The sequence below is a fragment of the Peromyscus maniculatus genome, chromosome 5 (assembly GCF_049852395.1).
Source record: "Peromyscus maniculatus bairdii isolate BWxNUB_F1_BW_parent chromosome 5, HU_Pman_BW_mat_3.1, whole genome shotgun sequence".
Taxonomy (NCBI): Eukaryota; Metazoa; Chordata; class Mammalia; order Rodentia; family Cricetidae; genus Peromyscus; species Peromyscus maniculatus.
Genome location: NC_134856.1, coordinates 105,556,585 through 105,570,523, shown reverse-complemented (window position 1 = coordinate 105,570,523; position 13,939 = coordinate 105,556,585). Strand labels below are relative to the sequence as shown.

The window sequence follows — 13,939 nt, the reverse complement described above, 5'->3', positions numbered from 1 at the left end:
ACCCATTTCCAGAGCTATTGGAGCCCATTTTTAGGTTTCTTAGTAGCCTTACCCAGCAGGTCTGCATAAAGAGGATGATTGGACCATGGGCCTGCGTGCCATGGTCTGCACTTGGCTGTGCTGGGGGGAGGTCTTTTGCTCCACCCCTTGGCATTCCTTTAAATACCCTAGGGCAGAGACAGTCAAGGCCAAAGGATTAGGATCTAGGCCCTCCTGAGTCTATCCTGTATTTTCTATTTTTTTCTCTCCCTTCTATCCTCTAACTGATATTTCCTGTTGCTTCTACTCAAGAGCACTCTGGGGAAATGTGGGGGTGGGGAATGGCCCCCAACACAGAGCTCTGCTTTTTCAGATCTGGGATGTTCTGGAAGCCCTCAGGCTAAGCAATTTCTAAACTAGGACCCTGTCTTCCCTGTCACCCTGCTTTTCCCTGTTTATCTTCTGTCCCCTGTGGGGTCTCACCAGCTGACATATTAAAAATCTGGCTGTAGCGGGGCATAGTGGCACATCTCTTTAATCCCAGCACACAGGAGACAGAGGTAGGTGAATTTCTGTGAGTTCAAGGCAAACTTGATCTATAGAGCAAGTGTTCCAGGCCTGCCAAGGCTACATAGAGAGACCCTGTCTCAAACAAAGGAAAACAAACCACAGGCAAACCTGGCTGTGCCTGCGACTGCACACCACTACCACCCAGTCATCCCCAACTCCCATCCTGGATGCTGGCTTCTCTCCATCCGCTATTCTTACTGCTTTCCCTGGAGCTGATGATGATTGGCAGGTCTTTCCGATCTCCATGGAAACAAAACTTCTTCCAGGAAGCTCTCCTTGCCTCTTCTCTCTGGTCCTCTAGAGGTGACCGCTGCAGGGAAAAGTGGTTCTCATGGATTTGTGCTTGGCACAGGGCATGTGACACCCACCATGGAAATCGGTATTTACCCTGAGGTAGCTCTCATCACATATATCCCCAGCTCTCTCCTCTTCGCCTGTGAATTCCAGGGAGGCATGGCCTGTGACTATAGGAATGTGCCTGATGCTATGGGTTGAGAGTACAAGGCAGTGAGTGCCCCCCAGGGTTTAATGGATACTTGGGGTTAGCTGAACGTACAGAGACTCAAGGCTTTCTGCACTTGTCCTCGTGGTCTATAGGTCACTTTAGAAGATTGGTGTTTAGGTGTGTTCATTTGAATCTGAAGAGCTGGGCATAGTTTCATAGTTTCCTTTCCAGCTTATTTGATTTTGGAGTCTTATAACAGCATTACGCAAGCTTAGATGTATAAGCACTTATTGCTGTTTTAAATAAGGGAGAGGTGCTTATCAGGTAAGGAAAGAGACACCTTCCCCTGTGCTGGCTCGGACTCTATACTCTAGATTGCTGCTGTGTAAATGGTCCCTCTTCAGCTGTCACTTCTGCAATCATTAGCAGCATTACTTCAATGAGAAATGATGGGTTCAGTGTCTCTGTACCCTTGGAGAGAAACATTTTGTGGGTTTGTGCACTTGCTTATTCATTTTGCTTTTATGATTCTGGGGATCAAACCACACAGTCATGTGCAAGCTATTCTTTCTTCCTGCATTTAAAAAAACTAAAGAGAACCAGGCATGGCGGTTCTTGCCTGTAATCCTAGAGGTTTTGAGGGCCAGGGAGGTGAATCAGGACCGCAAGGATATCCTTCAGTATACATCTCCCTGGGAGCCAGCCTGGGCTACCTGAGGCCCTCTGAAAAGTAAGAAGAACCACAGGGGAGCAGAGGACTGTGGTCATTCTTGGATATGCAGTGAAGGTCCGTTCATTACCATATGATTTCTCAAGGCTCACTGTTTCCTGAGTACTGTCTCTTACAACACCCTTATTGGGGGTCACTCACATTTTCCAGGTTAGCATCAGGAAGAAGCAAAAAGCTGGAGATAAACGTAACCGAACAAAATAGTTTGGGCTGCTTCTGTTACTAGTGTTTAGTCTCAACCGTTGTCTGGTGTGACCATCAGGGTTTTCGCCAGGCCTATGTAGAACCAGCTCGTCCTGAGTTGACTTTGGCATGTCTGAAGTCTTCTGCCTTTGACCTCTACTGCACCACTGAGCTGCCCTAGACATCCGAATTCTGAAAGCCAGGGCTGGTTCAGATGCCCACATGTCATTGTCACTGAGCCAAAGCTAATAATGCTGTCACTCTGATTTTCATGCCAAAATTAACAAAATTGCATAAACACTGTCAATGTAAAAATATGAACTCTCCTTTAAGGAAATAACCCAAATCTGAGTAGCTGTTCCTAGCAACACAGACTTGTGTACCACCATCGAAAAGCTTTAAAGTCACAGGAAAGAAGGTCACAAGTCACTGTGTTCACAAAAGCACAGAGGTTCATCAGGGAGGTTTCACAGCACTCTCAGCTTTAGAGCATGTGGAGGCGTGTGGGGCCAGGCTTAGGAAGGAGACATTTAAAAAGGCATGAGAGGATTGGAGCAGATACTGAGCTTCACAGTCACTGGCTATGCAGTGACTAAGAGTACAAAACAGCTTTGTCTCTCGACCATCAGCATTCCATCCGTGTTATCTGGGGTTCTCTGGATGAACAGAACCAACAGACTGTGTAGCTATGCATAATAAAAATGGATTTACTGGGATGGCATACACAGTAGAGGCTAGGCAGCTCGGCCATGGCCATGCTGGAGAGGCTGAGGACCTAGTAGCTGCTCAGCCAGTGAAGTTGGGTGCTTCGGCAGTTCAAATCCAATGCTGAAGGCACCAATGACTCCTGTCTACATTGGAAGGCTGAAGAAGCTGGAGTCTGACGAGAGTGGAGGGTGGCGGTGGCCATGGTGCCAGACCGAGAAGCATCGATAGACGCGGTCACCAGCAGGAAGCAAAAGCAGGCAACACCAGTCTTTCCTTGGACCTCTTTATATATGAGGCACCCACCGAAAGGTGTTGCCTACTCTCAGGGTGCAGCTTTCCCCCAGTTAAAGCTTCCTGGAAACTCCCTCCAAACATACCCGGAAGTGTGTCTCCTGCCTGATTCCAGATTTGGTCAAGTTGACAAGAGGAACTGTTTCCTCTCCAGTTGCCATGTTACCCCCACCAGAGGTCCAGCAGTGTGCAGGATCTTTAACACAGAGGCAGCTTCTCCAGAGCATCATGAAGTTCACAGTATGGAACGAAACACAGATGATCTCCCCCCACCCCCACCCCCCAGTGATGGAAATGAAACCCAGGACTTGGCACATGCATGGAGAGTGAGAACTCATCTATGAGCTATAGCCCAGCATATATTTAAACACACACACACACACACACACACACACACACACACACACACACACACACTCACTCTTTGATCAGACTTCAATCATGTCAAATTGCCAGCTATCTTTTTTTTTTTTAAAGATTTATTATATATGCAGTGTTCTGCCTGCACGTGTCCCTGCAGGCCAGAAGAGGGCACCAGAGCTCATTACAGATGGTTGTGAGCCACCACGTGGTTGGTGGGAATTGAACTCAGGACCCTGGGAGAATACCCAGTGCTCTTGACCTCTGAGCCATCTCTCCAGTTCTGCCAGCTATCTGTGGCTGACAGATAGATACAGGTGTCTGCCCTCCATACTTTAACTGTTCCCTGTGCTCATGCAAAAGCAAGATCTTTGTAAAAACAATAATTTCTCCCCTCCTTTTTCCCCACTTCTTAAAGTGTGTATGCATTCTCTTAGACATGTATGGTAGCTGGCCAGTCCTTCAACTTGTTCTTAAGGCCACTTTAGTAATTTATATTTTCATAGACTATTGTCCATTTGATCAAATTGATCATTTACATAGGATTAGAATTTGAATTGCTCTTAACCATCATTAACTATGTCTCCCTTTCTCATTCCCTGTTTTTAATTCGTTAATATTTTCTTCTGGTTTTATTTTCTGAGACAAGATTTTGTTTGGTCTCTAAGCCAGCCTCAAATTCACTGTGCAGCCTAGGCTGGCGTGGAATTTACAGCCATCCTCCAGCCTCACCTTTCCCAGTACTGATCACAGGCATGAGCCACCATGCTCGGCCCCATTGCTGACCTCTTCTCATGGCTTCCAAACATCGGGTAGATGTGTCAGTAGTCTGTTTTCAAAGAATTGCCTCTCAGTTTTCCTCTCCCTCCCCGGGCCACTGCGTATTCTCCTGCCTTGCCTTGCTTTGATGGAGTCCTGACTACTTTCCTTTGGCTGTCTGTCTTCCTTGCTTGTTGCGGTGGGAGGCATGCATGGGAGGCGTGTGGTCACTCAGCTCCCTAAGGTGTTCTCCCTGCGCACATTTGCTCACAGTGCCTCTAACAGACCCACATGCCCTTATTTCCTTGTGGCTCCTAAAGCCATGCCAAATCCAGGTATCTGCTATGCCCGAGTGTTCTGCTCGGTCACCCTGGTGAGGGGGATAAGAGGGTGGCCTGAACTGCTTTAACCTCACAGCACCCACTTAGCTTCTCATCATCCACAAATTAACCTTTCAGAGAGTACGCGTTCCCTGGAGGTGCAGGCACCAGTGACTTATCTGAGGAAGCTAGCCAGCTCCCGAGGCGAGTGGGGTCCAGCCCATGCAGGGTGATCCCTGCTCTCCATCTCCAGCAGCCCTGCTGCGCTTTGCATCTGATGCTGATTCTGGTTGACAGAAGAGACTTGAGTCACATCACAGCTCTCCCTTTTGCGAGAAAATGAGTGTTAACAGCATGTGCTTTTGGCCTTGAACTCTACTGGCCTGATTCTCTTCATCATAGTCTGGGTGTGGGCTGCTCTTCCCGGGCCCGCTCCACCTGAGCTTCCCTTTCACTGCCGCCTTTAAAGAGCCTCTTGGGATGTACCCAGTCATGCTGGGTGTCTCCTCTGTTCTTTATCTCTAAAATGTCAGGGGTGCCGTGGCGGGGGGCTAGGAGGTGCAGCCCAGCCCTTTAAGCTGCTGCTCCTGGGGGAGGGGAGGAGCTGCACTTTGTTCAGCTTTTCCCTCCATCTCTGGAGCCTCCATGATCTCCATACTACCAGAGAACTGGGAGGGGGGAGGGCGCAACTAGGAATTCCATTTTCAAAGCAGGACAAGCCAAAAGGGGTGAGTGGAGGAACTGAATGAGAAAACTATAACCCTTCATTTGCTGGATCAAGAAGGGGGGTGGTTGGTGAGGCCGCTAAAGGAAGCTGCTCTTAGCTACCCTCTTGCCTCTGGTACTGAGATTATAGTTGGGTTTTTACTTTGTAGCATTTTGCAAGCATGAATTTTTCACAGCCTATTAGGTCCAGCCATACAAATCCCCCATCGTGCATTGTTTACACTACATTTTGTAAACCTGTTTCGTGGGTGAATGTGGTGATATATGCCTGTAATCCCAGTCCTAGTGAGGCAAAAGCAGGGCAGCTGCCAGTTCAAAACCAGCCCGATCTATATAATGAGTTACAGGCCAGCCAGGGCTACTAGCAGAGACTGTCTCAAAACCTGTTCCCATCTACAGCCATACCGTGCTTAGCTCGTCTGTAAACCTGTTTTTCCCCTTACTAGGTTATGGTTCTACACCTGGCCTCTGTTGCTGTAAATCACATGGTCCCTATCATAGTGAGCCATGGCCGTGTTGTAGGTTGTTGAATCCGGCAGAACTGAAGGTACACTGAATTGACTGTGGAGTGAGGTCCTGTTTGTTTTGCAGATCTGTAACATCAGCATCATCCCCCATGATGGAGAACAGAACGGCCTCATGGGCAGAGTGGATGAAGGCGTAGATGAATTTTTCACCAAGAAAGTGACTAAAATGGATAGCAAGTAAGTTTCTAGTCATTTCATTAAACACAGTCTTTCATTCATATCTAAATGGCTAATGATTATAATTTATCTAGGCATCACAGTCTCATACAAGAGATTTACCATTTGAATTTATAAAATGTGGTCTCTAACAGAGCATCATTGGTGTTGCTTGGGAACTAGTTTGAAATTCAAACTCTCAAGCTCTTACCACTGACCTGCTGAAGCAACTGTGGGACCTGTTGCATAGCAGTTCAGTCGCATCCAGACCAAACATCTGCTATGCCAGGGGCTTTTCTGGCATTCGCCTGGAAGGTTCTGTTGCAGGGCAGTGAGCATCCTTTGAACTTTCTTATTCATAATTTGATCTGCCGGCAGGTTGGACAGTAAGATGACGGGAGAGCTGGTGTAGGGTCCTCCGACTTACCCTATGCTGTGGTTGGGTTTGTCAGCTCGACAGGCTCTAGGTCATCTCTAGACAAGGCAAGCCTCTAGGCATGCCTGTGGGGGATTATCTAGATCACGTTCATTGAGAGGGGAAGGTGCAGCCTGATTGCAGATGGCGGTACTACATCCAGCCCCAGACTACAATGAAAGGAACAAGCCAGCTGAGCGTGCTCCCTTCTTGTATGCGTACAACTCACACTATACCTGTGACTGCCTCTGTACCCTGGAACTGTGAGCCCAAGCAAACCCTTCCTTCCTTAAATAGCTTTGGTCTCTGGGTATTTCCTCACAAGAGGGAAAGTAACGACGGGCCCTCTAAAGACTTTTCTCTACATTTCCTTATTGCTAGGGTTGTTGCTTCCTTAGAAGAGAGGTCAGTGATACTGTAACTTGAGCTGGGTGTGGTGGTGCATAGTCCTAACACTCAGAGCTTGGGGCAGGAGGACTGAAATAAATTTGAAGTCAGCCTGGAATACATAGTGAATTCCAGGTCAGCCTGAGCTATATAGTTCAACTTAAAACACTCCTGTCTTTATACATGCTTTTTTCTGAAGTTATTCGATCGGTTACTGAAAGCTGATCCATCTCAGAACAGACTCCAAGCTTGGGTTATGTTTGTGAAGAATGCTTCACCTTAGAGATGAAGTTCAGGAATGCATTGCTGAGGCCAGGCAGACAGGAGAGCTAGGGAAGAGCTCCTCTGGGCTGTGATGGATGAGTCTTATCTATCCTCTGCAGGATGGCAAAGTAGAAATAAGTGAAGTCTCATATCCACGGCAGTGGAGCTTATAGACGCTTGTAGGCTTTAACGCCTGATTCTTGTTTGTCATTGACACTAGTCTTGCAGCTTAGCATAGCATAACTGGGCAGGATTCTGTCTTTCAAGACCCACCAATATGTCGTTTATTCTTTGATAATGCTTCATTCCCACAAATCAAATCCTGCTGATTCCTGGCATCATGCCTCTCCTCCGCCCCCTAACCCATATACATCTGTAGTGTGCATCTTCCACTTTGGCCACGTTTTGCTTTTATTTCTGTTTTGTGGCTGTGCCGCATGCCCTCAGCTGCACTGTTTCTCTGGTTGGCTCTGCAGACAATGAATTTAGGGGTGGGCTGGGCCTTGTTGACCCTGTGGCTTGGGAAGAGGAAATAATACTTGGTGAATTGGCTTTCAGCCAGTCCTGCTCTCTCTCAGCTTCCCAGCCGCTTCCCCTCGTAAAGTGTGCCTGCTCCGCGGTCTGCAGCCCCTGAGGGTCGAGCTGCTCCTAGGCCCTCAGTTTATATTCTAGCTGCTCAGCTCCGTGAAGCTGTTCCGTGCTCTTTGGACTTGCAAGTGGTGTTGCCTGTTCTCGCCTGTGTGGTTTTGTGTTTTGTGTTTGTCTTTGGTTCTGGTTTTGGTGGAGTTTCTGGGGAGCTAAGTAGAGATCCAGTCTCTGGCTTTGACTGGCAGATTCCTTTTGGCACACTTTTTTTTTTGTTTGTTCTTTTTCTCCATTTCCCAAGTTTCAATTTTTTTTTCTTCCTGACAATCTATCCCAAAATTTAAATTTATTATTCTGTCTAGTTTTGTTTTTAGATATAAGGTCTCCTTTAACCCAACCTGACCTTAAACTTTATATAGCTGAGGTTGGCTTTGAACTCCTGACCCTCCTACTCCATCTCTCAGGTATGGCATGGCACCAGCATCCTGACCTTGAGTCTTACTTTGTTGCTTCTTCTGGTAATTTATTCCGTTTAAGCAAAGATCCAAATATTTGCCAGGATTGAGCAAGTATGTTGGATTTCACCTATTACCTAATAATTAACAGATGGTCAAAGAAGCCCTTTCCAGTATCCCCCAAATTAAACAGGGTAATTGCCCAATCACGTCTGAAGCCAGCCTCGGAGAAGCTCACACTTAAGCCTTTAATCATTACAAAGGTCTGTCCCCAACCCTGCCTGACTCCTTCAGATTCGCTCATAATCTGTGTGCTTGGTTTCCTCATGGGTAGCCTAAGTTCTTCTGTCCCCAAGCACAGGCTTAACATTTTAAACGCCACAGAATGTGGCTGTTTATGCAGTGGTCACCTTCATATTCGTTGACTTAAGTCCTCATGGGACTTGTCTTCATGGCCAAGCCAACGATTTCTGTGTCTTGGTTGTGGTGCAGGAGGTCATCCACACGCTGCTCTGATGCCCACGAACTGGCCGAAGGAGATGAGAAGAAAAAGCGAGATTCTCGGAGAAGTGGCTTTCTTAACCTAATCAAATCGCGGTCCCGATCTGAGCGGCCGCCCACAGTCCTGATGCCAGAAGAGCTCTCCTCACCAAAGGGGGCCATCCGGAGTCCACCGGTGGACACCGCCAGGAAGGACATAAAGGCAGCTGAGCACAATGGTGCTGCCGAACGCACAGAGGAGGCGAAGACACCGGAACCCCTGGAGGAGGGTCCGGCCGAGGAATCCGGCAGGGTGGAGCGCAGCGACAGCAGGGGTAGCCCACAGGGTGGCCGGCGCTATGTGCAGGTGATGGGCAGCGGGCTGCTGGCTGAGATGAAGGCCAAGCAGGAACGGAGAGCAGCATGCGCGCAGAAGGTGAGGAAGGGTCCCGGTGCTGGGTTTGTGCGTTCGCTTCTCTGTTTTTATGGGGAAAGAGATACTGAAAAATAGCTTGTTGCTGAAATAAAATGTCAGTACTGGATGATGGAGAGATGGTTCTGTGGTTAAGAGCACTTGTGACTCTTGTAGCCTGGTTCAATTCCCAGAACCCATATGGTAATTCACAACCATCACTAACTTCAGTTCCAGGGAACCAGACACCGTCTTCTGAACCGTGGGCACCAGATATGCATGAGGTGCGCATGCGTACGCATGCAAGCAAACGCTCATAAAATCATTTTACAAAAAAAAAGTTTTAAAAATGTAAATCCTAAAGATTTATTCCTAAAGAATTTAGAGCCTGGATCCAGTACTGTTTGCTTGTTTTCACTGCCCCAGGTCATGCCTTGTTTGTGTAATCTGTTGGCTGTTTTGAGACAGGGTCTCACACAGTAGCACAGGCTTGCCTCAGACTCACTTTGTGGCCCAGGTTGTAGCACTGGGTGGCCCCAAACTCCTGGTGATGCCTCTGTTTCAATCCCCTGTCTCTTCCTGGGATTCCTGTCCAGCTCAGAGCTGCACTCTGGAGAAATAAGCTTTGCCCCACTTACCTGTCTTCCCTGTGCTTTCGATAGAAGCCTGCAAGAACTGATCCCCAAATAAGACGGGTTTGGGTGAATCTGAGTGGAGATGCCAAGGGTAGCTGGAAGTGGCAAGACCAACAAACAGGCAAAGGACAGATGGCTGGCAGATAATCATTAAAGGCCCACTACATGCCCCATGAAGTTCAGGCTTCAAAGTCCTTTGCCATATTCCAGATTTAAATGGCAAAAGAAAAAGTCAGGGTCTCCTGTCAGAACTGCTAGATTGCTGAGGCCACTGCTGCTGCTGTGAAGACAGCAGCCCTGGTTTAGAAGGTGCTAAGTTTCAGGGACAAGGTAGAGTGGTCGCTTGGTGGTACAGTGTGTGCCTGGCATGTATAAGAACCTGAGTTCATTCCCCAGCAGAGCAAAGGTTAATTTTTAAAAAGGAAGAAAAAAACTGTTGAGTCTCCCCGAAGTCCAGTTGAAAGGTGCTTTCCCTCCTCCCTCCCTCCATTGCTCTAAGCTGTGTGGGACTAGAGAGCAAGCCCGCAGGGTCTTGTGTGATTGTGCAGTCAGCCTCCACCATGCCTCAGTCCCAGCTCTGTTACTGCTCAGAGTCTCTTTCAGGTTTGTCTATTTGCTTCCAAAGTTCCTTAAAGGAATGTATCCTTGTGATTATTAAGATAAATGTGCCCAGGTGATATGCCTCAGCCTGAGATCTGAGAAGGCCCCCAGAGAAAGGGAAGTTAGGCATCTGTTTTTCTTGAGGCCTCAGAAGAAAATGGTTCTCCCAGTGGACCTCGACTTAGAGGAAGAAAAAGGTGGACTGCAGAGCAGATGCAGAGGACTCTTGTGTTGCCTCTCAACATCTGCTTTTTATTAAACTCTGCATCCCGTAAGACCCTGCAGCTGTTCACCACAGCTCTTCTACTCTCCAGCAATTTGCCAGCTACAGATACCTGCCTTAGTCTCCCCCAGCCCCCCACTCTAGCCCAGAGTTGGGAGAGCCCACACAATTACCTCCTGTTGGTGCTGTAAAGGAGACATTATTAACCTTCACGCAGAATACTGAAAAAAATACTGCATTCCTACCATGAGCCAGATGCCTGAATATTTTATAAATTTACAACAGCCAATGTTGTGTTTTCCTAATGAACTGTTTATCACCGTTTCCTGTGATGAGCAGCTAATTTTGTTGAAAAGACAAGAGTTGTAGAGTGGTTTCCCATGTGTTTGAGATTGATCCATAAATTGGCTCAGAGTGACAGATCCTTCTGGTTTAGTGAACGTGCTCGGTCCAGGTTTATGTTAATGCTCTCATAGCGCCATCTAGCGTTCTTTTCAACAGCCTCTGTTTTTAAAAACAAAAAACAAAAAACTAAGCAATTACGATTTAGACCAGTCATGGCTATTCCACCAGAATAATAGAAGCTTTTTAAAAACTTAGTATTCGAATGTTTCCCGAAATGTATCACTGACTTGTCTGCAAAGGTCGCAGTGTAAGCATCCATGGTTGATACACAGTTGGCCTTGCCTTTGGAAGAGCAGAGCAGGGAGTCCCACATGGATAAGGCTTCATGGCCTGTCGCATGTCCTGCAGGCGCCTGCACAGAGGACTATAGCGTGAGACCCTCTTCTCTTGAGGTCATTTTTCCATAGCGATGCCAGATCATACGCTCTCTGTGAGAGCGTTACTGCTCAGCACCCTGAGAACCTGGGGCTGTGGTCCCGCTGAGAGACCAGTCCACCTCCCTGCTACCTCCTAGTCAACCAATGCAGTGAGGTAGTGAAGCTGCACCAGTGTGTCATAGGGATTAATCACCTGTGCTGTGGACACCATGTTGAATCCAGGAGTGGGTGGCAGATTCGTGCTATTTAAATGAAGCGTGATATTCAGGCTACAGGTCGGAGTGCCTACTGCTCTACCTGGTCACCTCAGTTTTGTATTTTAATTATTAATCACAAGTTTGTCTTGAGACAGAATCTCACACTGTAGCTCAGGCTGACTCTGACCTCACTATGTAGGTCTTGGCCACAATCCCCCTGCCTCAGCCTTCCCAGTGCTGAGACGATAGGCAGGAACCACCATAGTGTATTTGGGGGTGTCGCATTTGAGGTAGTGCCCGTAATCACTGTCCCTTCAACATGGTCCCTTCAACAGTGACAGAGTGCAGGAAAAATCTGTTGTTATTCATTATCTGCTTTATTATTTTGTTTTCTTTCCCCTTATATCTCAAATGTGTTCTCTTTTGGGGGGGTGGGGGGTCTTGAATTTTTAGAAGCTTGTCAATGACATCACCTCCCAGGATTCCTCCAGCCCAGTCTTGAGCAGCACTGAGCGGACGGATGGAGGTGGGACAGGTAAGCAGAGCTATTGCTTGCATCCCCCAGGACAACCTTTCACCTTCTGACTTTAGAAGTGTGGTGTCGCCTGTGATTGGAGAGAAAAATACAGATGAAAGAGCAAGTCTTCATGTTCTCCCCTCCAAGCTAACCCACCAGTCCCTTCCTGTCCCGGCCACCCCGAGGGAGCTACTCCCATCCCCGTAGCCATGATCTCAGGGGACTTTTTTTTTTCCTTCTGATTTCCCAGATGGAGGAGATTAAGATTACCTTCCTCACCTTTTCTTTTTTGACACATTCCTAAATCATGGGCATTCTGGTGAATGAACATAGCATGATGTTTTGAACAGCAAACTCCGCACCGGGTGTGGAAGGAGGGCGGTTGTTTTGTTTGCCAGGAGGAAATCCTCCACCCCGTGACTCCAGTGGGAATGGAATCCTCCAGAACTGTTTTCCCCTTTAAGACTGAGATCAGATCACAGCCCTCAGCCCAGCCTTTCTCCCTCAGCTTGGAGCAGATCCCTAAGGGGTCAGACGACATCCAGAACGGAGGCACTTCCTGTTGGTATGTCTGTCCGGCCTGTCAGGTTCCAGAAAGACCTGAAGACTCCAAATCCATGAAGAATTAGCTTCTCTTTGCATATGAATATAGAATGGTACATGGTGCAGAGTAAGGTTTTATATCTTATTGCAAGGATCTCCCAGTTCTTGTCTTCTGGAAGGAAGGAATACAGCGGGAGACCCTGACTGTTAAAGCAGTTTATTTAGCAAAGCAAGCATGTCACGGAGAAATTGAAGTGGCCTGTCCCAGAATGGGCCAGCAGCCTAGCAGGCTCCACAGACAGGAAGGAGGACTTAGGCCTTTTATGAGACTCCTTTTTCCCAGCTCTGCCACTCTGCAGTCTCTGCCTCCTACCTGGTAATCCCTGGACCGGTGAGACCCTTTTGAGAGGTTTCTATGAAGAAAGTCAGTCTTCCACTAGCGTTGACTCTGAAAGCACACTGACATGGATGCTTTTGTTCTCAGGATCTGTGATGAGGAATGATAACCACAGTGTGCACCACATTTCTGTATTCGGAAGATTAGTTTCATTGACTTTGGATGTTTAAAATGTTTTTTGGACCACTTCTCATTTTAGTGCCCAAATTGCACCCAGGTCTTCCAGAGGCCCGCTTTGGTTTGGGAACACCAGAAAAGAATGCCAAAGCAGAACCCAGAGTGGATGGGGGCTGCAGGTCTCGAAGCTCCTCCAGCGTGCCCACCAGCCCGAAGCCCCTCCTGCAGACCCCCAAGCCCAGCCCAGGAACCCGGCCCTCCATTCCCCAGAAGCCAAGAACTGCCTCCCGACCTGGTAAGGGCATTAGTGGTCTGGGAGTCAGGCTGGGCCTGGTCTGGCTGTACCCACAGGTGTCTCAAGAGTAGGTAGAATGTGGTAGACTCTTCGGAGGAAAAAAAGTGGGCAGAAAATAGGAAGCTGGAACTAGAAAACACGTGAAACCTGAAGGAGCTGGGAACTGGGGAGTGCTAAGAGATTCAACACCAAGGCCTCCATATACAAGAGCAGAAGCTGAGACTCCCTGCCCGTCAGGAAAACCAGCCTAGGCATGCTGGCCCATCAGCAGAGGCTGACTTCTGAAATCAGTCTCCGGGGGATGCAGATGATGCAAAAGGCCAGTTTAGGGACAAAGGCCGAAGAGCGGCACAGGTTTGTGTGGTTATCCACCATGTCCTGTAGCATTCGGAGGCGTAGAACAGAATTTGGCACACTGTGGGCCTGGTTTGAAATAAGGTTTCCTCAAATGGTGCAAATGTTCTGCAGCTGCATTGCAGATGTGGCCGAGTATGCTAGGTACAGCCGAGGCCTTTGTGGCTTTGAAGTCCAAGAGACGTAGCCTTTGGTCAGATACAAAGGTGTTTGCTGACTTAAAGTAGAAAGTCTTATAGAAGAAGCCTTAAAATTGAGTTCTGTCTTATTTTATTATGCAAAAAAGTCTATATCAGGTCTTCTTTAAAAACTATTGTAAACATTTTCAAAACATCAAAAGTTGAATGAGCAATGTGATGAAATATGATGAACCTCTTTCAGCTCTTCGCCTCTCATATATTTCCCCAGGAAGATCAGGAAACAGGGTAGAGATGCAGCCAGACCTTTGCTGTCTTCATCTTCACCATTGCCATTATCTTCCTCTTTATCCTCCAATTGATGAGCCGAGGCAGGAGAATTACTATGAG

The 13,939-nt window shown here is 47.7% G+C and overlaps 1 protein-coding gene across 23 annotated transcripts in view; it reads left to right on the top strand.

Annotated features, from left to right (window-relative positions):
* The window catches only part of Carmil1 (capping protein regulator and myosin 1 linker 1), a 293,644-nt gene that overhangs the window by 268,252 nt on the left and 11,453 nt on the right, over window positions 1–13,939 (top strand). For 13 of the 23 annotated variants that reach the window (XM_042278284.2, XM_076573046.1, XM_076573058.1 and 10 more), the window contains 4 exons: window positions 5,663–5,775; window positions 8,353–8,776; window positions 11,643–11,724; window positions 12,864–13,058. In XM_042278284.2, the coding sequence (XP_042134218.2) occupies window positions 5,663–5,775; window positions 8,353–8,776; window positions 11,643–11,724; window positions 12,864–13,058 (814 nt within the window). Of the gene's footprint in view, window positions 1–5,662; window positions 5,776–8,352; window positions 8,777–11,642; window positions 11,725–12,845; window positions 13,059–13,939 lie in introns of all 23 variants that reach the window. The other 10 variants (XM_076573044.1, XM_042278283.2, XM_076573055.1 and 7 more) reach the window with 1 other exon arrangement.